Source organism: Physeter macrocephalus, chromosome 6 (genome assembly GCF_002837175.3).
Source record: "Physeter macrocephalus isolate SW-GA chromosome 6, ASM283717v5, whole genome shotgun sequence".
Lineage (NCBI taxonomy): Eukaryota > Metazoa > Chordata > Mammalia > Artiodactyla > Physeteridae > Physeter > Physeter macrocephalus.
In genome coordinates this window covers 43923187-43945878 of record NC_041219.1, presented here as the reverse complement: position 1 = coordinate 43945878, position 22692 = coordinate 43923187, and the positions used below count along the sequence as shown (strand labels likewise).

At 49.2% G+C, this 22692-nt stretch overlaps 1 protein-coding gene across 15 annotated transcripts in view; it reads left to right on the top strand.

Annotated features, from left to right (window-relative positions):
- The first annotated feature begins 6 nt into the window (after nt 1-6).
- The window catches only part of PLA2G6 (phospholipase A2 group VI), a 33691-nt gene continuing 11005 nt past the window's right edge, over nt 7-22692 (top strand). For 9 of the 15 annotated variants that reach the window (XR_008617586.1, XM_055085306.1, XM_028490614.2 and 6 more), the window contains exons 1-7: nt 7-85; nt 1258-1440; nt 5078-5186; nt 6246-6407; nt 8209-8287; nt 10684-10847; nt 12610-12760. Coding sequence is in view for 14 of the 15 variants with exons in the window: in XM_055085306.1 (XP_054941281.1) it covers nt 11-85; nt 1258-1440; nt 5078-5186; nt 6246-6407; nt 8209-8287; nt 10684-10847; nt 12610-12760 (923 nt within the window). In the remaining variant the exon portion in view is untranslated. Of the gene's footprint in view, nt 86-1257; nt 1441-1547; nt 1785-1871; nt 1923-4409; nt 5187-6203; nt 6408-7177; nt 7405-8208; nt 8288-10683; nt 10848-12609; nt 12761-22692 lie in introns of those variants that run through there. The other 6 variants (XM_028490617.2, XM_028490618.2, XM_028490619.2 and 3 more) reach the window with 6 other exon arrangements.

Below are 22692 nucleotides of genomic sequence, written 5' to 3'. Positions count from 1 at the left end.
GATTTTCAGCATGGACAGCAGCCAGATCCACAGCAAAGACCCTCGCTACGGAGCCAGCCCCCTCCACTGGGCCAAGAACGCAGAGGTAGGCAGGTCTGAGGGTGAGCCGGGGCACGGGGAGGGTCCCAGAGCCCTTTGTTCCTTAGCTACCTATAGAAAGGAGGTTCCTGAGAGGTCTCTGAGGGTGGCACTTGAGGGCCCAGGAGATAAGCCCAAGGAAGGATGATGTCCTGGCATTGCAGGCGAGTGTCCCCTCTGCAGTTTCCTCATGTGTGAATTGGGGATCTGTGGCCTACCTGTGGAGGTGTCATGAAGTCAGCAAAGCAGTGCGTGAGAAGACTCTTCATAAATTGTCAAGCGCCTCGCAAACAGAAGGTGATGGATGGTGATGATGCTGATGGTGATGACGATGGTGGCTCTAGCTTCGTCTGTAGAGAGCCTGGCTGGCATCTCCTCTGAGGCCTCTCCCTGAGCTAAGCTCTGACCCCCTGGGAGGATGGAGGTCTCTGATCACTTATCTCCAGGAAGCACAGCTATCAGTGCACTGGATGCCCTCAAAGATGATGGGATACTCGTAAATGTGACAGGCCAGGAGGGAAGAGATTGACAACCACTGTGGATACCTTCACACCAGGAGCTAGACGACAAGTCAGGCCCTGCTGTATGTTTTCATGTTCCGTGTCAGCACACTCTGTGAGGTGGGAGCTTGCTTTCCCATTTTCACAGCAGAGAGAAAACTGAGGTGCACGGGGGTGCAGGGACCCTTCCAAGCTCAGACAATGGGGATGAAGTGGGGCTGAGCTTTGGGCTCAGGTCCGTCAGAGTCCAAAGTCCAGGCTCTCCGGGGCTGTTGGGTGAGCAGGGGTGTGTGTTGCCAAGGCCCAGATGGGGTCATACCTTTGCAGGGTCCCAGGCAGGGTGGCAGGGAGTGGGGCAGTTCTGGGGCAGGGCCCAGAGGAACCTTTGCAGGGAGGGATGGGGTCCTGTGAGCTCCAGGAAAGGACCCTGAAGCCCTTTGAAAAAGTCACCACAGCTTCCGCTTTTTGTCCCCTAGTTCCTGGGGTGCGGCCGGTGTGGGAGGCAAGGTCTGGGGCCACCCCCAGAACTGGGGCCTGCCACCTTGGCTCCTCCCATTGCTGGAGCTTTCCAGAGGCCCGAGACCTGAAGGAAGTGGCCCTGCCCAGGTGCCACCAGGTGCCACAGGCCGCAGCTGCTCTGAGTACCCTGCTGACTCGGGCCGGGACCCTGTCTCCGCAGATGGCCCGCCTGCTGCTGAAACGGGGCTGCGACGTGAACGGCACCAGCTCCGTGGGGAACACAGCCCTGCACGTGGCCGTCATGCGCAACCGCTTCGACTGCGTCATCGTGCTGCTGACCCACGGGGCCAACGCCGAAGCCCGGGGCGAGCACGGCAACACGCCGCTGCACTTGGCCATGTCGGTGAGCCCCGGGCTTACTGCCTCTTCGGCAGGGGTGCAGGCGACCAGCAGGGCTGGGGCATGCCCCGCTCTGAGCCCAGAATAACAGCCCCTTCCTCTGCGCTCCAGGACCTCTCATTCCCATGCCCCCATGTGACATCTGGATGCTGTGAGAGGGGAAAATACAGCTCTGGCTACTGACCGTGGCCTTGGGCAACTCACATCACCTCTGCCAGCCTTGACTTCCTCATCTGGAGAATGGAGGTGTTGGTACTCACCTGACAGAGTGGTTGAGTGGATTCAGTGATAGACACCCGGTAACTCTATGAGGGATGTCTAAGCAGCACATGTAAGACCTGGCATGGAGTAAGCATTCCCCGAGACGTTCGTTCTCCTTCCCTGCATCATCAGGGAAAACGATTCATCTGCATGTTGCCCTTATCTCCCTGGTAGATGCCAAGCTCCTGGAAGGCCGGGACTGCTTACACATCTTGGTGGCCCATGGTAGGTGCTGGTCACCTTTGCTGGTTTATTAGAGAGCACAGTTCCTGCCCTTAAAGCCCCTACAGTCTGGTTAGACAACTACAGCATGAACATACTAAATGCAGGGAGGGAGTGTTATTTGTTACAGATGTGTGTGTGTGTGTGTGTGTGTGTGTGTGTGTGTGTAACTGTAGCAAACCATATGTACCCATAATTCTGTTCAACATGTCTCGGAGTGATAGAATAGGAGATTCCCTTGGAACTCTAAAAGAAGGAGATTTAGGACAAAGTCGAAGACATCCTGTTTTATACCAAAGGTCATAATTGTAGAGGGGATGTTGCCCAAGAGACTGAAACTATAAATAAAACTGTGGACATTTTTAGCACTGAATGGGCCCTTTGAATTATGTAGTTGAACAGTTCTTAAACTTTTTGATCTGTTTGATCCTTTTATGCTTTTCAGAATTATTGAGGATCTCAAAGACTGTTTATTTGAATTTATCTATCCATATTTACCATATTAGAAATTAGAAGTGAGGGATTTTCAAGATACTTATTAATTCATTTAAAAATAACAATAATTTACCAAGCCCATGCTAACATAAGTAACATTTTTATGGAAGATCAACTTTATTTTCCAAAACAAAAAATAATTGAAAAGAGTTGGCATCGTTTTACATTTTTGTGAATCTTTTTAATGCCTGGCTTCAGAGAAGGCATGGATTTTCCTATCTTCTGCTACATTTATTCAGTATGTTGCTGCATATGTTAAAAATATGAAGAAACTCTGGCCTCACATAGATATGTACATAGTTGGAAAAGATATGTAGTTGTACCTTTGCAGATAATTGTGGATATTCTTTCTTTTTTCTTTTTCTTTTTTTTTTTTTTTTTTGTTTTTTTTGCAGTATGCGGGACTCTCACTGTCGTGGCCTCTCCCGTTGCGGAGCACAGGCTCCGGACGCGCAGGCTCAGCGGCCATGGCTCACGGGCCCAGCCGCTCCGCGGCATGTGGGATCCTCCCATACCGGGGTGCGAACCCGGTTCCCCTGCATCGGCAGGCGGACGGACTCTCAACCACTGCGCCACTAGGGAAACCCTCTTCTTTTTTTTTTTTTTTTTTTTTTGGGCCACGCTGTGTGGCCCTCGAGATCTTAGTTCCCCAACCAGGGATTGAATCTTAGTTCCCTAACCAGGGATTGAACCTGGGCCCTGGCAGTGAAAGCGTGGAGTCCTAACCACCAGACCGCCAGGGAATTCCCTCTGGATATTCTTTCATATTGCTCCAAAACTTGACAAGGGGTAGTTTCTGACAAGTTGGTTGCAGTGGACATTCTGAAATCATCTCCTCGGACTTTTCACTCTCTGTTACAGTGAAAACCATTGGCATCTTTTGCACTTTGCCTGGATCTTTTACCCCTGCACGACTTCGTGTCATCCTTGGAAAATATTGGTTTGCTGAGTATGCCTAGCTACCAAATGTTGACCCATTTTGTTATACAGTCTCAAAACCCCACAGTTGTAAATATCACCACAATTTCATCAGAAAACTCTTTAAATTGGGGGAAGCTGTCAAGCCCATCATGGCATAGAGCAGTGTTCTAGAATTCCAGTTCTTGTTTGAAAGCTTGAGTTCTATCACTGGCACAAAATACTGCCAGCTGTTTTTCTTGAAGTGATAGGCTCACCGCATTCATTTTTGAGAAAATACCTCCTAGATACCCAACGCTGAACAATTGTAGTTTGTCTGTCAGTTGTTTCTCGACTAAAAACAGTTTCTCTTGCAAAAAAAGCAGCTCATTCTGCTTGCAGCTGAAACAGTCACACAGTGCTTTTCCCGAGACAACCATCATACGTGGTTTCGCCACAGAAATGCCTTGTGCATACTGTGCATTTTATGACACGGAATACACCAGTGTCGAAACTTAATAAGATTAACATTTCTTACTGCTTCGTCAAGGGCCTTCTTCAGTGAAGCTGGCTTTTTAATGAGTGAATTTACTTTTTACGATGAGTGCGTGGCAGAGGAGAAAAGCGTGATGACTGTTAGTTTGGTGCCGCTGCCTTGCTTCATGCGAAGGCACCAGCAGTTTTATCCACAGTTGTTTTTACACCATCGGTGCCAAAGTTAACACAGTGCAAATGCAAACAACACCTTGATATTTTCATGAATATGGTTCTAACCTCTTGAACCCTCTAAAGGGTCTCCGTATTCATAGGGGTCCACAGTTCTTACTTTGAGAACTGCTGACATAGGCCATTGCTTCCATACTCCAGTCACCTGCATACCATGTGTGCAGTTTTTGGCGGCTTCACGAACCACTTTTTTACAATTATGTACTTAATCGTTGCTTTAATTTGGCTTGCTTTTAAGCTCACTTAAATTTATTTTGAAGGAACTGTTACATTACCACCATAGGTGGTAAACCAGTGCCACAAATAAAAGGTAACCAAAGAAGAAATACATAACTAATGGTTAAAACACACGTTTACCTGTGCCCATATACATCCTAATGGTGCATGAACAGCAGTTTGGAAAACGGCTTTCTAGACACACCTCTTCATTCTCTAGGCAAGGAAATCAGGCCCCGAGAGAGGGAGGTGATAAGCCCAGCGCTCAGGTCTCCTGGCAGCCAGTCTTTTGGTCTGTGCTTGGCAACCACACCCAGCCCGGCCCCACTGCCCAGCCTCCAGACGTTCACCGCGTATTCTCTGGGGAGGGGGCTGCCGTCAGGGAGGATATGTGCTCGGTTTCCCCCTCAGAACCGGGCCCCTGGACTCGATGGGGGCCTTTCCTCACTTACCCTCTCCTGCAAGCGACCAGCAGCTGACCCTTCAGTGGCCCCACGGCTCCTGGGTCGGGGGTCAGATGTTTTGCTTCTTTAGAGGAGGAGCTGGCGGGGCTGGGGGCTGGGTGAATCACTTCCATTTTCTACCTGGGTTATTAAATTCTCACCTGGGGATACTTGTAAGCCTGTTTGTCGGCAGTGGCCTTCAAACTGTAGGCTGTGCAACATGGGATTGACTGCGGTGGGAGTCAAAAGGGTTCCAGTGTCTCTCCCCATGCTGGTGAGAGGTCCGCCAAGATGACGGATTGGAGGGGAAGAGGCTGGGGTCCTTTCTGTCTTCATTTCCCTGAGCTGTTGCATATTTCCCTCTCACTCCATCACCAACAGAAAGACAACATGGAGATGATCAAGGCCCTCCTTGTGTTTGGGGCAGAGGTGGACATCCCGAATGACTTTGGAGAAACTCCTGCGTTCATAGCCTCCAAGAATAGCAAACGTATGTGCTCTACACTCTGGGACCAGAGTTGGGCAGGGGTGGGTGTGGGGTGCAGGGACTGGGGAGCAGGGAAGTCCCAGCCATCAGCTGCCCACGTCCTGTCCACACCCGCCCCCAGTTGCTCCCTGCACAGAGTGGCTAGGAGCCCTGGGAGGCCCAGAGGGGAAGTTTCCTTTTCCCAAGAACAAGGCCCCTGACCACTAGATGGGGGCCCCAGGGGGCTTGCCAAGGCAGTGTCCTCTTCTGTGCGGCCACCATCCTGCCTCAGGGTGCCAGGACTCTGGGGGGTGGGGGGCGGGGTAGGCAGCAGGAGCAGCCCTCTGTCCCACTCTTGGGGAATTCACTGACGGAACCACTTGCAAGAACAGCCACTAGCCGATGCATGTGCTGCATGACACGTGTTACCCCCGATGCACACAGGCATGTGCTACATGACACGTGTGCACCCCTCGTGCACACAGGCACCATGCATGTGCTGCGTGCTGGCTCAGTGAGCCTTGGCTTCAGGCCTGGAAGGAGCAGATCCTCCTCACCAGAAGGCTGGCGCCCTCTGGAAGCTTCCGGGGAACTGTGGAGGTTGCTGTGGGTGTGTACCTGATAGCGTTTGCAAGCAAGCTTGTGTGCAGTGCATGCATGTGCGTTTTCAGTTATCCCATCCGTTAGATGGGAGTAAATGCCCACTGGCTGGTTTGTTCCTGTTGAGCTCTGAAAGCCTCAAGAATTGCTGAACGTGGAGGTGGGAGTCCTGCTTTCTTGACTGGTGTAGAAGGGAAAGCGGGGGTTCCTCAAATACCCGGGCCAGGCAGCACCGACCTCCTCCTTCCACGTTCCAAGTCCGACTCCCAGGACCCGCCCCAGCCCCAGGCGGCTGCTTTGGATATAACAGACTAGAGTCAGCACGCCTTGTCAGGGTGGGATCAGGGCTCTGGGGCATCCCCGACGCCCCCACGTATGCAGGTGGCCTGGGAGAGGGGACCATGTGTGCCAGGGAGGGACCTCTCACTTGCACATCGACAGTTTCTGATCCTGTGCGCTCTCCCCCTCCGCGAACATGACAAGTCGTCACCAGGAAGGCGCTGCTAACTCTGCTGAGGACCGCGGGGGCCGACTCCCGCTCCCCACGCGTGCAGGGGGTCTCGGCGGAGCGGTGCCCCGCAGCAGCGCGCTCCTTCTTCTCCCTGGGAAGATCTCAGCCCCCAGCGATCAGCTTCAGCAGCCTAGGTAGGCAGCTCCCCTCCTCTACCTGGCGCCCAGGCCCTTGGGTCAGAGCAGTCCCTGTGGGAAGGAAACGGGGCCCCAGGGGAGAAGCTGTTGAAGGAAGCAAAGGAGGATGGGCGGCATTCGTCAGCCTCGGGAGCAGCCAGCAACGCATGGCGCCCGGAGGCTGCTGGGGTCCCTGGCTAGTGGCCCGTGGTCCATTTCCCCCGAGAGGGTGCCCTGGACGCCCAGGAGGTGGGTACTTTCTCGGCCTCGCTGTGCCCTGGGAGCTCGGGTGGCCAGCGAGGAGTGCTGGTGGTGGCTCAGAGCCCTTGGCCCTCTGGCTATGACCAGGAGCATTTCGGCCACGCTGCTGGATCTCTGTCAGGCCTGGGGCCTGTGTGCTCCTCTTCCGGCCCCTTTGGTGACCTTCTGGCCAGGCAACCGGCATCTGCCCCGTGCATCCTTGGTGTCCGTGGGGACGGCCCCTGAGGAGGCGGGGACCTTCTCTGGGCTTCCGGTGGGCTGGCCCGCCCAGGGCCCTGGATTGTTTGGGAGTGGGGTTGCCTGAACAGGGCAGTCAGAGACCGATCCTTGGCAAGGTGGCGCTATTTTTTTTTTTTTTTAACTCTTGGCGAATCAGACACCAGCATCTTCAGCCAGGATAGCCCGGCCAACCCTGGAGCTCAGGACTAACTGGCAGCCACAGTTAGTCCTTCTGGCTCCGCCTCTCTCCTCCTCCTGCCCCTCCCCACTCAGGACCTGCCCCCCATCGTTATCTCTCAATTTTACAGGCAATCAGCCACCCATGCCAGGCTGGATGGTGGGCCTGGGGCGCGGCGTCAGATGGGTAATGCCCTGGGCCTAGGGGGTCCGCAGAGCCCGCTGTGCCCCAAGTTAGCTGCAGCTCTAGTCCCCTCGGCTCCTTTTTCTCAGCTGCACGTCCCTCTCCCTGGTGCTCTGTCCACGCCTCTCCTGGCCGGTCTCCCACTTATCTTGTCCACTCTGGCCACTTGCCCTGGTGAGGGGGAGACACACTGCCTGGCAGCCTGCCGTCCCGCTTTGCTGCTTCTAGACTCCATGCACAGCTGTGGGAAGGGCCCGTCAGAATCGGGATGACGTGGCACTGCCGGGCCAGGCAACCTGGGGCCGGGCTGCTTGTCAGGAGGGCAGCTAATCCATTTGGTGGGCGTGGGGTGGGCCTTGGGCACAGGGGAAAACACGGATGCCACGGGTGGGTGCATCCGATCTGAGGCCGCTGAGGAAGTTTGCAGACCTGGGATCAGGGCAAGAGGTATCTGGAAAGTGGTCGGGATATCTCCATTCCTTCATGGAGTTAAACCCCAAGGAATGTCCTAACTCTCCCCTTTTGGCCAAATGACCTCGGACGAGTCATATAAGCTCTTTGAGTCTCATCTGTAAGTTGGGGGTAATGATTCTGTGATGGTGGCTGTCAGCAGCACCGGCTCCTGTGCATGAAGAAACGCTTTGTGAACTGCACACACAGGGCACGTCGGGGGTGCTTGTGCTTCGGGGCTTTGCGAGGAAGACACAGGAAAATCAGGAGCTGGCCGGGCAGGGTGGGGCGCCATTCCCAGAGCAGTGGGCTCCCCTCTGCATTCCAGCCCCTCGCTCCCTGAGGGGCCTGTGGCCTCTGGCCCTGCTGTATCCTGGGATGAATAGCCCTTCCAGGGGGGTGGGAGGCGGATGCTCCTGCTAGGGACAGTGGGGTAAGGGCACAGCTCCAGATTTGCCCTCAGGACCCATGGGGTGGCGGGGAGTGGCACGTGCCTGGCCCCAGCCCACCCTGCCCTGTGCCTCACAGAACTGCAGGACCTCATGCACATCTCCCGGGCCCGGAAGCCAGCCTTCATCCTGAGCTCCATGAGGGACGAGAGGCGGACGTAAGTGTCGGGGGCAGGCTCATGGACAGGGCCTCTGCTGGGTGCCGTGCAGCAGGCGTGGGACTTTTTCTAGTATGTATCTGGCTCTGCAAGGTAGCTCGCGCTCTCTGTAGTTCACAGCAAAGAGACTGAGTCTTTAGGGAGGCTGGGCCTGCTTCTCCATCAATCACCGTGCCGGCTCCGGGCCGCACGGTGGAGCTGGCTGCGGCCCTGTCCCTTCTCTCTCCGACCCTGTCATGGATTGTCGGGGGAGATGGCCCAGCTCTCCTCGAGAGAGCCCTCAGCTGCCTTGATGCTGAGCCTGCTTCCCTCTGATTCTACCCACTCCTTACCCCGCCTCCCTCCGAGAGCTAGTGGGTGGGTTGGTTCCCCAAGTATCTGCCGTATACCCAGGCCCATTCTAGGAAGCAGGCTGGCGTGATGGGTACAAAGAGAAGAAACCCAAGCCCTGTCCCTGAGGACAGTCCCTGGTGATAGTGGTTGTCAGAATCAGTGCCCACCAGCTCGGCGAGTTACCAGGACAAACATGTTTCCTATCAGCTGTTCTCTCTCCACCCTTCCCTGTGATGCTGGAGGTGGTTTATTTGTTCTCTGTTTTTTACTATCCTGCGTTCCTAACAGCCTTCCTAGGGAGGCATTAGTAACCTTGTTTTGCAAATGCAGAACTTGAGGTTAAGTGACTTGTTTAAGGTCACACGAGCAGACTCAGCCCAGGGCTTCCGAGTCCATGCCCTTTCTACTCCTGCAGGCTCCCTCCTGGCTGCACCCCTAGTGCCCTCCCCTGCAGGGAGAGCTCTCTTCTCCCAGAAGCAGCTCCCAGGACCAGGCAGCCACATAGGTAGCTGGGCCTCTCCTTGTCAGAAGGCTTGGCTTCCCCTTGCTGTAGCCCACTCGTTTCCTCGGCCACCCTGTGCCATGTGCCCTGAGGGTGCACCTGCCCTATAGGCTGTCTCCCCCTTCCCTCCCGCTGCGCCCCCCTCCCACACACACCCCTGCGCAGGGGCCGAGCAGGGTACCAGAGGGAGGACTGACAGCTCTCCGCCAGTAAGAGGAAGGAGGCGGCAGATTCTCCAGCAGGACTGGGGAGTCTGCATAAGCCTGAGCGCCCTCCCTAGAGGTGAGGCTGAGACAAGAGTCAGGACACCCCTGTGAGGACCTCCCCACGCAGGTCTGTGAGCCACCCAGCTCAGCCCGGCTCCCTCCTAGCCAGCCCCACATCTTCAGAAAGGTCTCTTGCCTCTTTGCTCCAGCCTCCCTGGCCAGGGGCCCTGCAGGCCTCCGGCGACAGCACCGCCTCCTCTGCCACGCTCTGGGCTTGCTGCAGGGCTGGGCAGCTCGTCCAGGAAAAGACGAGGGATCCCGGAGGCGGGCCGCGCAGGCTCCTTCGTCTACCAGCTGTGTGTCCGTGGGACCCTCTCGCCCCGCAGAGCCGGGCCTTGCCCTCAGCGGGGGAAGAAAGGCAGCAAACAAGTGACCAAAAGCAATTGCGGATGGCAGCGAGGAGGGCTCTGCACCACAGAAGTGGGTGGGGCAGGAGCGGGCTGAGCGGGAGCGTCCCGATGGCATCGGGCAGGCTTCTCTCAGCGGTGATATTTAAGCTGAGATAGAAAGAAGAGGAGGAGACCGGAAGGAAGGTTCCAGGTCTGAGCACAGATGATAGAGGCCTTCTTCCCTGGGGCAGGGGCGTAGGGAGATGGGTCAGGATGTGTTGGAGAGTGTGTGACCCGGGAGTCCACAGACCCCGGTCCAGATCCACCTGTGTGACTCGGAGCTTCGTGTCCTCACAGATATGCGCAGGGTGACGGGGGGTGTCCACGTGGAAGGGGTTTGGGGCATTTAAGTGAGTTCATGCTGGTGGAAGCTCCTTATGGCTCCTGACACACAAACGGTCCTTCCCCCGTGCTGCTCCCACCCGGCTGGAGGGGCCTGACCTTCTTGGACACCCATTCCTTGTGGCCGCGGGAGAGCAGCCCTTCCCCCAGCCTTGTTTAATTCAAACAGACTTTTATCAGGCACCTGCTTCGGGTCAGGTCTGGGACTGGGGACCTGGATCCGACCAAAACCAAGTGGCCTTGGGGAGCCCCTGTTCAAAGTGGGGGAGACAGACCCAGGCGTCTGCCGAGGTGGCACGTGGCCAGGGAAGTCTTCCCTGCCCCCTGCTGCCCTCACCTTCCTGTATCTGTCTCTCTATTGCACCTTTCGCCTCCTGAAGTACTGTGTTTATTCCTGTACTGACTTCGCTGCCGCCTCCCCAAAGCCCCGGTAGCACACGAGCTCCGCAGGGCTTGGTCTCCACGTGCTCAAGCGGCCACCACGGGGCAGGTGCTCAGGGACACGGCATGCAAAGTGCCGGCTGTAATGGGACCCTCTTCTCTCCACTGCTGTTCCCACCACAGCCGCGACCACCTGCTCTGCCTGGACGGAGGGGGCGTGAAAGGCCTCGTCATCATCCAGCTCCTCATCGCCATTGAGAAGGCCTCGGGCATCGCCACCAAGGACCTCTTTGACTGGGTGGCGGGGACCAGCACGGGGGGCATCCTGGCCCTGGCCATCCTGCACAGTGAGGGCAGCCCCTGGGCTGCTGAGGCAGGACGGGGTGGGGCTGAGACCTGCCCTCAAATTGGGCTGAGTTTGTTCTCCGAGCTTTGCGGAGAACGTCATGGGGGAGGGGAGGGCCCACAGGCCCTTGGAGGGGTGGCTGGGGTGTTGGGGTCCGAGGCTGGAAGGAGGAAGGGCTGGGGGGTGGGCTAGGGTGATGCCCACCCAGCCGCAGAGGGCAGAACTGGTTTCACTCTCAGCGTTGGGAGCATTTTTATACCGGTTGCCGTGACCCTGCAAGGCAGACACAGAAGGGCCTCAGAGCTGCTGGAAATGAGGAAAAGCATTCTGAGGGTGGGTGGGGCGGTGGCCTCAGGAGTGAGGAGTGAGATTCGGTGGGGTCACAAGTGCCAGAGCCCGAGTCTGCACACTTCATTTTACCCACAGGGTAGTGGAGGCCCTGGGGGGAGAGGTGGCCCAAAGTCACATGGCCCACTGGAGGGCTTGCTGGGGCTAGGAGTCCCAGGCACGCCCATCCCAGCTCTCCCCAGCGACACAGACAAGCCCCGCAGTTTGCTGTCGCTACAACTTCCCAGAGGTGACGGGGCATTTTGCTTACTGGACGGACTTCCGGGTAGGCCTTGTCTTGGCTCGAGCGATGTCTCCTTTATGGAGCTGTCTGGGCTGCGAGATGCTGCATGTGGGGGGCCCCCTCCAAACGAGCTACCGCCCGGCGGGAATTGTCTCAGCATCCCTGACTGGGGGGTCCCTGCCTGGGCTGGGTTCCGTGCCCTCCAACTCGTCCTGCAGATCTGAAGGCACCAGGAGAGGACCCTCCCCCTCCGGGACATCAAGGCCTCAGGCCAGGCCTGTGCTGGGTGCTAGGCGTGCAGGGCTGAGTCAGGTGCACGCCCCACCTCAAGGAGCCCCGGGTCCCGGGGGGAAGGCATAGGCATCCGGGTGTTCCCAGTGTGAGGAGGCCACGGGCCGGCAGCCCAGGGTGTGTGTGGGAGGGACATGGGGCACAGCCAGCCCAGGGGGTGACCTAGAGCAGCGTCCCATGGGGCTCTGGGAAGAGGAGGATTATCAGTAGGCAAGCTGCTTGGACTTCCGTCCCCTGGCCTCTGGGGCCCCACGTCCCCTCTCGGGTCTCCCCTGAGAGAAGGGCCAGCTCAGGGCTGGCCTCCGCCCGCGGGGCATGAGATCTGGGCGTGCAGCAGAGTGGGCAGAGGTTCTAGTTTCTCCTCCAGAAAAGGGTCACTTCCTTCTTCAGGGGGCGTTTATCCCCCATCCAGGGTCTTCAGGCGCCCGGGGGCTATGGAAGGGATCTGAGAAGGCGCCTAGTTCAACCTCTCCTGCGGGCAGAAGCCCTCCCCTCCGCAGCCCCCCGCTTGCACACCCCTGGGCCGGCCGAGGCGTGCTGGGCAGCTTCTCCGTACTGTGAGGTGCAACCTGCCCCTTGGAAGCTGTCTGTTCTCGCAGGACAGGGCTGGTCTTTCTATCCCATGGCAAATGGGGTGGATCTAGATTTATAAGCTTTTACATGTTCAGGACCCCTTCTTTAAAGAAAAAATACAAATTACGAGTACAAGATTAAGTGCCGAGCCTTGGGGCCGCTGAGGGGGCTTCTGCCTGTGGGGGAGGTTGCAGAGGATGGTCCCAGGAGCCCCAGCTTGCTTGGTGCTTTGGTAAATCCGCCCCCGCACCCCTCTGGTTCCTGGGCTCCAGCCCCCTGTCAGGGCAGCCCTCGCGTCTCTCCGCACCTCCGACCCCCTTGTTCCTAGGCAAGTCCATGGCCTACATGCGTGGTGTGTACTTTCGCATGAAGGATGAGGTGTTCCGGGGCTCTCGGCCCTACGAGTCAGGGCCCCTGGAGGAGTTCCTGAAGCGGGAGTTTGGAGAGCACACCAAGATGACGGATGTCAAGAAACCCAAGTAAGCCTCCTCCTCCTCCTTTTTGGGAGCACAGCGGCTTTGGCCCCAGCCGTGCACCCCGTCGGCTCTTCCTGGGGGCAGAGGACGCCCTGCCCTGGTCTGATTAAAGCTGAGTCGGGGGAGGGGGCGGCTGGGGAACACAGGTGCAGAACACCCTCGACCCATGTCTGATGTTTTTCCACCCAAACAGCACATCCCTGGGTCAAAGGGGGTCGGTTCTCGTCCCTCACACACACACTTGGTGAGCACATCTCTGCCCCCGGCACTGCCTGTGTGCGTGTGTGTGATGGGGTGATGCAACCATCAGGTGGGAAGGCTTACGATCTGGTTAGGAGATAAGTGACCTAAAAAAATGGCAGCCACGCAAGGCAGCATGTGCTTTTTTTTTTTTTTTTTTTTTTGTGGTATGCGGGCCTCCCTCTGCTGTGGCCTGCCGCTCCGCGGCATGTGGGATCCTCCCAGACCGGGGCGCGAACCCGGTTCCCCTGCATCGGCAGGCGGACGCGCAACCGCTGCGCCACCAAGGAAGCCCCAGCATGTGCTTATTAAGAGGTTCCAGAAGAACCTTCAGCACCACCACTTCTTTGTAGTATTTATTTCCCATCCTGGAATTACATTATTGTCTGCCTAATGCCTGGCTCGCCTGCCAGACTGTGAGCTCCATGAAGCAGGAACGTGACTGCCTTGTTTTTCTGTTGCCCCGGCGTCTAGCACAGTGCCTGCACCAGAGCAGACCCCTGAAAAGTGTTCAGCAACTGACTATCCGTGGAAGCAAGGGGGAGAAAGGTGGTCAGGGAGGGCTTCCTGGAGGAAGTGAGTTGTGAGCGAGCCCTGGAGGGTTGGGAGGATTTCTTTTCATAGTAAAGCTTTTTTTTTTTTTTTTCATTGAAGAATAACACATAGTCTTTTAAGAAAATTTGGAAGTTTTGGAAGGTAAAAAGAAGAGGAAAATATCCATGATTTATTAACCAAAAGTTAATGTTTTGAAAAACATTTTTTGTATATTTTATCCTAGACATTTTTTTTCTTTTTTGTGGTGAAATAGAACATACATTTAGAAAGGTACATTAAACAGTTCCGTGAATAGTTCTAAAGCAGACACCCACTTACGACCACCAGCCAAGTCCAAAAGCCCCTTGAGTGTGTGCCGGCCCCCATCATAGCTCCTGCCCCCCTCCACCTCCCACGGAGGTAACCGTTCTCCTGTGACCCGGATTTCCTGGATTTTCTGTCTCGTTTCGGCACCTGAATGCAGCCCTGAGCACGGTTCCGGTCCTGCCTGTCTCTGGGCTGGGACGGAATCCTTTTGTGTGTTATCCTTCCTTCTGTCAATGCCGCATTTGTCAGCATGGTCCCTACTGTTGGGTGAAGCTGTGCTTCACTCATTCTCACGGCTCGTATGACTATGCCCCCACGGTTTACTTCTCCAGATACCTTCAACGGGCACTTGGGTTTTTCCGTTTGGGCCTCTTGAATCTGCAGTGGACATCTTGGGACTTACCAGAAGACCCCGTGGGGCACATGCCTAGGAGTAGAGCTGCCAAGTCTGCTTGGCCTCAACCCTTAGATTCTGCCCAGCTGTTTTCCAAAGTGGTGGTTTCTATTTCCACTCCCGTTAGCCATGTTTGAGAGTTCCTGGCACTCTGCATTCTTGCTAACATTGGTTATTGTCAAACCAATTTAGCTTTATAACGTTTTTGTCTTTATAAATCTGGGGTGAAAGATACTGTCTCTGTTGATTGGAATTTTCATTTTCCTGATTACTAGTGGGGTTGAACCCCTTTTCATATGTTCAGAGGCCATCTGGATTTCCTCTTTTATAAAGTTCTGGATTTCCTCTTTTATAAAAAGTTCCTATTCAAGTGTTTTACCCATTTTTGGCAAAATTGGGTTGTGTGCTGGCGGTTATGAGGCTTCTTAATTCTCTTTTTTATGTTTTGAAAACTAGTCCTTTGATGGATCTCTCCTCCCACTCTAGGCTTGTCTTTTCACTCTCCTTACAGTGTTTTGTTGATGAACAGATATTCTTAATGCAGTAGAATTTAGAAATGTTTTCCTTATTATGATTTGTGCTTTTTATATCCATTCAATAACCTTCCTTAACTGGAGTCATGAAGTTGCTTTCCTGGGTCGCAGGTCGGGAAGCTCCCTCGGTCTGCCTATCACGTTTAGGTCTTTTATCAACCTGGAGTTGATTTTTGTATCAGGAGGAATCCAATTTCCTGTTTTCCCCACGAATAACCAGTTTCCCCAGCCTCATCTGTGAAAAGTCTGTCTTTGCCTCCACATCGCAGGCCTCGCTTCCTCTGCAGTGGGTCCAGGGTCCCTGTTGGGTCTGTTTTTACCACGGAGCCCTTATTCTGCAGTGTTTATAGCAAGTTTATAGCAGGGCTTCCCACCCTGTCCTTCTTCAGGACTATTGTTGGAGACCCTTTAGAGAAGTAGTTAAGAGCATGTACCCTGAAGTTTCCTTTTCTCGAAAATGGGAATAATATACTACCTGCTTCCTGGGGCTTTCATGAGAAGTAAAAAAGTTGTGTTTATAAAGCACGTAAAAAGCACCTAGCACATAGAAGTGCTGTATAAGATGTGGGTTACTTGTTGCTATTTGCGCTTCCATAGAAATTGTAGAATCAGACTGTCAGATTCTACAGAAAAGCAAATCCTGTTGGGATTTTGATTGTGATTACATTGAATCTGTAGCTTTATTTTTTTCTCATTGAAGTATACTTGATTTACAATGTTGTGTTACTTTCTGGTGTACAGCAAAGTGATTCAGTTATACACACACACACGTATTCTTTTTCATATTCTTTTCCATTATGGTTTATTATAGGATATTGAATATAGTTCCTTGTGCTATACAGTAGGACCTTGTTGTTTATCTATTATGTATATAAGAGTTTGTTGTGAGCTTATTTAGGGGAGAATTGACAGCTTAAAACACCATGTCTTCCAATTAGGGAACATAGTAAAACATCCCATTTGTTTAAAGTTTGTCAGTACGGTTTTATAATTTTATCTATAGCAGTCTTACACACCTGTTATTTTTATTCTTAAGTACTGCATATATTTTGTGCTACTGTAAATTATACATTTTTAAACATTTCATTTTCTAATTGTGGTTGGTATTTAGAAATACCATTTGTTTATTTTTAAAATTTTAGTTGCGGTAAGATAACATAAAATTTACTATCTTAATCATTTTTTTCATCTTAACCGTTTTTAAATGTACAGTTCAGTAATGTTAAGTATATTCACATTGTTGTGCAGCTAATCTCCTGAACTCTTTCATCTTGTAAAACTGAAACTGTACCCATTAAACAACAAGTCCCCATTCCTCCCCTCCCCCAGCCCCTGGCAACCACCGTTCTACTTTCTGTCTCCATAAGTTGACTCCTCAAAGTACCTCTTGTAAGTGGGATCATACGGTATTTGTCTTTTTGTGACTGGCTTATTTCACTTAGCATAATGTCCCCAAGGTTCATCCATGTTGTAGCATGTGACAGAATTTCCTTCCTTTTTAAGACTGAGTAATATTTTATGGCATGTATAGATCATGTGTTTCTCCAATCATCTGTTGATGGACATCTGATTCATTCCACCTATTAGCTCTTGTGAATAATGCTGCTATGCCCCCCGGGTATACACAAAACTGTTTGAATCTCGGCTTTCAATTCCTGGTGCCCTTTTTTTTTTTTGCGGTACGCGGGCCTCTCACTGTCGTGGCCTCTCTCCCGTTGGCGGAGCACAGGCTCCGGACGCGCAGGCTCAGCGGCCGTGGCTCACGGGCCCAGCTGCTCCGCGGCATGTGGGATCCTCCCGGACCGGGGCACGAACCCGTGTCCCCTGCATCGGCAGGCGGACTCCCAACCACTGCGCCACCAGGGAAGCCCCCCCTGGTGCCTTTTACAGAGAGGATTCTGATGGGTTCAGTTTGCTAATATTTTGTTTAGGATTTTTGTATCCGTGTTCATGAGTGAGGTTGACCTGTTCTTTCCCATTTTTAGGTTGCAGGGTTTTGGTTTTGAGGAAGTGTCTCTTCTTTTTCTGCTTTCCAGAAGAGTTAATATAATAGTGGTTTTATTTCTTCCATGAATATTTGGTAGAACTTGCCAGTGAAGTCATCTAGGCCTGGAGTTTGCTTGGTAGGAAAATTTTTAATGACGGAATTAATTTCTTTAATGGTTATAACACTATTCAGGGTTTCTAAATGTCTTTTTGAGTTAGTTTTGGTTAAATTATGTTTTTCTAGGAATATTTCCATTTCATAATAAATCTTCAGATTTACTGACATAGAGTTGTTCCAAAATTCTCTTATTATCTTCAGTGTCTGCAGCATCTGCTGTGATGGCCCTCTTCGTTCCTGATTATTTACACCTTCTCTTTTCAAATTATAGTCTTGGTACTACAAGCTTTTTAATTGGATTAGTCTTTCAAAAAACCAACTTTGGGCTATTTATTGGCTCTCTATTGTATGTACGTTTTCAGTTTCATTAATTTCTGCTCTTATATATTTAGTCCTTCTTGTACGTTCTTTAGGCTTATTTGGCTGTTCTTTTTTTAACTTCTTGAAATAAATGTTTTGCTCATTGATTTTTTGGCCTTTTTTCTACTCTATAATATATGTATATATATTATGTGTGTGTGCGTGTGTGTGTGTGTGTGTGTGTGTGTGTGTGTACGTATGTATTTTAAAGAAAATTGCAGAAGAATTCGGACAGCACAAATCATTCTTTTTTTTTTTGAATTTTATTTTGTTTATTTTTTTATACTGCAGGTTCTTATTAGTTATCCATTTTATACATATCAGTGTATACATGTCAATCCCAATCTCCCAGTTCATCCCACCCCCACCCCCCACCCCCCACTTTCCCCACTTGGTGTCCATACATTTGTTCTCTACATCTGTATCTATATTTCTGCCTTGCAAACCAGTTCATCTGTACCATAGATTCCACATATATGTGTTAATATATGTTATTTGTTTTCCTCTTTCTGACTTACTTCACTCATATGACAGTCTCTAGGTCCATGCCATCTTATGGGAAAACTCAAATGAACTTTTTGGCCAACCCAATAATTACTTTTATGAATTTTAAATCTATCTTGTTTTTTTAAACCTCACAAGATATTGTTTTTTGAAGTTGATGTTTATTTATATTTATCTAGCGGTGAGCTGGGAAACCAGATCTCTAGGGGGATAAAACCCTGGTTTGTAGTGTTTGCCAATTTCCATGGCATAAATACCCCCACCATGGCTGGTTTCAAGCTACCAACAGTTTAACAACCAGCTCATGAGATTTAGCAATAGGTTCTTACAAGCCAGTATGAGCTGGCTCCAGCTCATGTATGTGTGTATGTATATGAGTATGCATATGTGTGTGTGTATGTATACGTGTGTATCACTTCTTTGCTTTACAGTCTTGCCTGTGACCACCTTCCTCCTGCCTAAAGTACCTTCTTTTGCCTTTCCCATAGAGATGGTCTGCTGGTAGTGAATTCTCCACTAGCAGAGTTGTTTGAAAATAGGTTTATTTCACTCTCATCATTTGAAACTAGTTGTATTTCACCCTCATCAGTTGAACATTCTTTTATTTCTCTCTTATTCTTGTTGGGTATAGAATTCTAGGCTGGTGGTTTTCTTGTAGAACAAGAAAGATATCATTCTATACCTTTTAGCATCCATTGTTACACTTGCAGTCAATTTCAATTTAACTCTTACTCCTTTGAATGTAAGTAGTCTTTTTTCCTCTGGATGCTTTTATTTATGTGTTTGTTTATTTGTTTTTGGTGCTCTACAGTTGCACTATGATATATCTAGTTATGAATTCCTTCTAATTTATCCTGCATGGGATTTGTTGGCCTTCTTAAATCTTTGGATTCATGTCTTTCTTCAGTTCTGGAAGCCTGAGTCATTATCGGTTCAGCCTGGCCTCTGCCTAATTTTCTCTTGCCTCTCCTTCTGGAACTCCAGTTAAAAATGTTAGAGCTGGGGCTTCCCTGGTAGCGCAGTGGTTGAGAGTCCGCCTGCCAATGCAGGGGACGCGGGTTCGTGCCCTGGTCCGGGAAGATCCCACATGCCGCGGAGCGGCTAGGCCCGTGAGCCATGGCCGCTGAGCCTGCGTGTCCGGAGCCCATGCTCCGCAGCGGGAGAGCCCACAACAGTGAGAGGCCCGTGTACCGCAAAAAAAATAAATAATAAAAAATAAAAAAGTGTTAGAGCTTTTCTTTCATGTCTTTTAACTTCTCCTGTATATTCTTTCATTTTATCTCTCTGCATTGCATTCTGGATAATTTCTTCTTACCTATTTTCCAATTCACTAATTCTCTCTTTTAACTTTATCTGATTTTCCATTTAACCTATTCATTGAGTTTTTATTTATTTATTTATTTAAACTTCTAGAAGTACCCTTTGTTTTTTCTTCAGATCTTCTAGGTCATTACTTATAGTTTTCTATTCCCTGAAAATATTATCAAGCTTGTGTTTGATGTCTTTCAACATTGTAAGCATAGCTGTTCGGTTTTTTTAAAAAATAATTTTATTTTATTTATTTATTTTTGGCTGCATTGGGTCTTCATTGCTACACGTGGGCCTTCTCTAGTTGCTGCGATATTGAATATAGTTCCTTGTGCTATACAGTAGGACCTTGTTGTTTATCTATTATGTATATAAGAGTTTGTTGTGAGCTTATTTAGGGGAGAATTGACAGCTTAAAACACCATGTCTTCCAATTAGGGAACATAGTAAAACATCCCATTTGTTTAAAGTTTGTCAGTACGGTTTTATAATTTTATCTATAGCAGTCTTACACACCTGTTATTTTTATTCTTAAGTACTGCATATATTTTGTGCTACTGTAAATTATACATTTTTAAACATTTCATTTTCTAATTGTGGTTGGTATTTAGAAATACCATTTGTTTATTTTTAAAATTTTAGTTGCGGTAAGATAACATAAAATTTACTATCTTAATCATTTTTTTCATCTTAACCGTTTTTAAATGTACAGTTCAGTAATGTTAAGTATATTCACATTGTTGTGCAGCTAATCTCCTGAACTCTTTCATCTTGTAAAACTGAAACTGTACCCATTAAACAACAAGTCCCCATTCCTCCCCTCCCCCAGCCCCTGGCAACCACCGTTCTACTTTCTGTCTCCATAAGTTGACTCCTCAAAGTACCTCTTGTAAGTGGGATCATACGGTATTTGTCTTTTTGTGACTGGCTTATTTCACTTAGCATAATGTCCCCAAGGTTCATCCATGTTGTAGCATGTGACAGAATTTCCTTCCTTTTTAAGACTGAGTAATATTTTATGGCATGTATAGATCATGTGTTTCTCCAATCATCTGTTGATGGACATCTGATTCATTCCACCTATTAGCTCTTGTGAATAATGCTGCTATGCCCCCCGGGTATACACAAAACTGTTTGAATCTCGGCTTTCAATTCCTGGTGCCCTTTTTTTTTTTTGCGGTACGCGGGCCTCTCACTGTCGTGGCCTCTCTCCCGTTGGCGGAGCACAGGCTCCGGACGCGCAGGCTCAGCGGCCGTGGCTCACGGGCCCAGCTGCTCCGCGGCATGTGGGATCCTCCCGGACCGGGGCACGAACCCGTGTCCCCTGCATCGGCAGGCGGACTCCCAACCACTGCGCCACCAGGGAAGCCCCCCCTGGTGCCTTTTACAGAGAGGATTCTGATGGGTTCAGTTTGCTAATATTTTGTTTAGGATTTTTGTATCCGTGTTCATGAGTGAGGTTGACCTGTTCTTTCCCATTTTTAGGTTGCAGGGTTTTGGTTTTGAGGAAGTGTCTCTTCTTTTTCTGCTTTCCAGAAGAGTTAATATAATAGTGGTTTTATTTCTTCCATGAATATTTGGTAGAACTTGCCAGTGAAGTCATCTAGGCCTGGAGTTTGCTTGGTAGGAAAATTTTTAATGACGGAATTAATTTCTTTAATGGTTATAACACTATTCAGGGTTTCTAAATGTCTTTTTGAGTTAGTTTTGGTTAAATTATGTTTTTCTAGGAATATTTCCATTTCATAATAAATCTTCAGATTTACTGACATAGAGTTGTTCCAAAATTCTCTTATTATCTTCAGTGTCTGCAGCATCTGCTGTGATGGCCCTCTTCGTTCCTGATTATTTACACCTTCTCTTTTCAAATTATAGTCTTGGTACTACAAGCTTTTTAATTGGATTAGTCTTTCAAAAAACCAACTTTGGGCTATTTATTGGCTCTCTATTGTATGTACGTTTTCAGTTTCATTAATTTCTGCTCTTATATATTTAGTCCTTCTTGTACGTTCTTTAGGCTTATTTGGCTGTTCTTTTTTTAACTTCTTGAAATAAATGTTTTGCTCATTGATTTTTTGGCCTTTTTTCTACTCTATAATATATGTATATATATTATGTGTGTGTGCGTGTGTGTGTGTGTGTGTGTGTGTGTGTACGTATGTAAATCTAAACATTTTCCTCCAGGTACTGCTTTAATTACAGCCTATAAGCACAATTATGATTTTTCAGTTCAAAAATATTTTTTAATATTTATTATTATTTTTTAACCATAGGTTATTAAAAATGGCATTTCTCAGTTTCTAAACTTAGGGATTTTTCAGGTTATCTTTTTGCTATTAATGGCTTTGTAGCCAGGGGACATGCTCTGTTTGATTCTGGTCCTTTAAAATTATTGAGACTTGATTTGTGGCCTTCCTCAGTCGGTTTTTGTAGATGTCCCGTGTGTAATTTAAAAGAATGTGGATTCTTCGTTGAATGCCAATATTTATACATGTTGATTGAGTCATATTGGCTAGAAACATTGTTAAAATTTCCAAATCTTCTGTATGTATACTAATTTTTTTGTCCACTTCTTCTGTCAATTACTGAGAGAGATACATTGAAATCTTCCACTCTGGGGATTTGCCTTTTGACCCTTTACTCCTGTCAATTTTTACATTAATATTTTGACACTATGAGATTAAGTACATGTAAATTTAAGTTTTTATGAATCTTTCCGGTGACTGGAAGGAGCTCTCTTTATCTCTAAGAATACTTTTTGCCTTAATTTTGTCTGATATTAATATAGTTATACTAGCTTTCATTGGTTATATTTGCATAGTATGTCTGTGCTCGTGCTTTCATTCAGCCTTCTTGATCCTTATGTTTTACATGTCTCTCTTGTAAATAGCCTGTAGTTGGATTTGTTCTTTATCTAATCTGTGCATTTAGTCTATTTATAGATTTTTATTGCATAGTAATATATTTATTTAAGTTATTTAATTAGTTAAGTCTGATTTAGCTGATTGGTTTGGCTATCAGAACCTTCATGTAGTTAATCTAATAGTTTATATGGCTGATCCATTTATACTTACATAATTACTCATATTTGGGGGATGACATATGCTATCCTATTTTGTTCCGTGTTTCTTGCCTTCTTTTGGATTTACTGAATAGTTTTAATCATTACATCCCACCCCCAACCCAATAGTTTGAAATTTATGCACTCATTTCTGTTGTCTTTTTTTTTAGTGCATATTATAGAAGTCTAAATTTAATCGATACCATTATCCCCCCTCAGATAATCAAGGATTTTTTTTTTTAAAGAAAATTGCAGAAGAATTCGGACAGCACAAATCATTCTTTTTTTTTTTGAATTTTATTTTGTTTATTTTTTTATACTGCAGGTTCTTATTAGTTATCCATTTTATACATATCAGTGTATACATGTCAATCCCAATCTCCCAGTTCATCCCACCCCCACCCCCCACCCCACTCTCCCCACTTGGTGTCCATACATTTGTTCTCTACATTTGTGTCTCTATTTCTGCCTTGCAAACTGGTTCATCTGTACCACTTTTCTAGATTCCACATATATGTGTTAATATACGATATTTGTTTTTCTCTTTCTGACTTACTTCACTCTGTATGA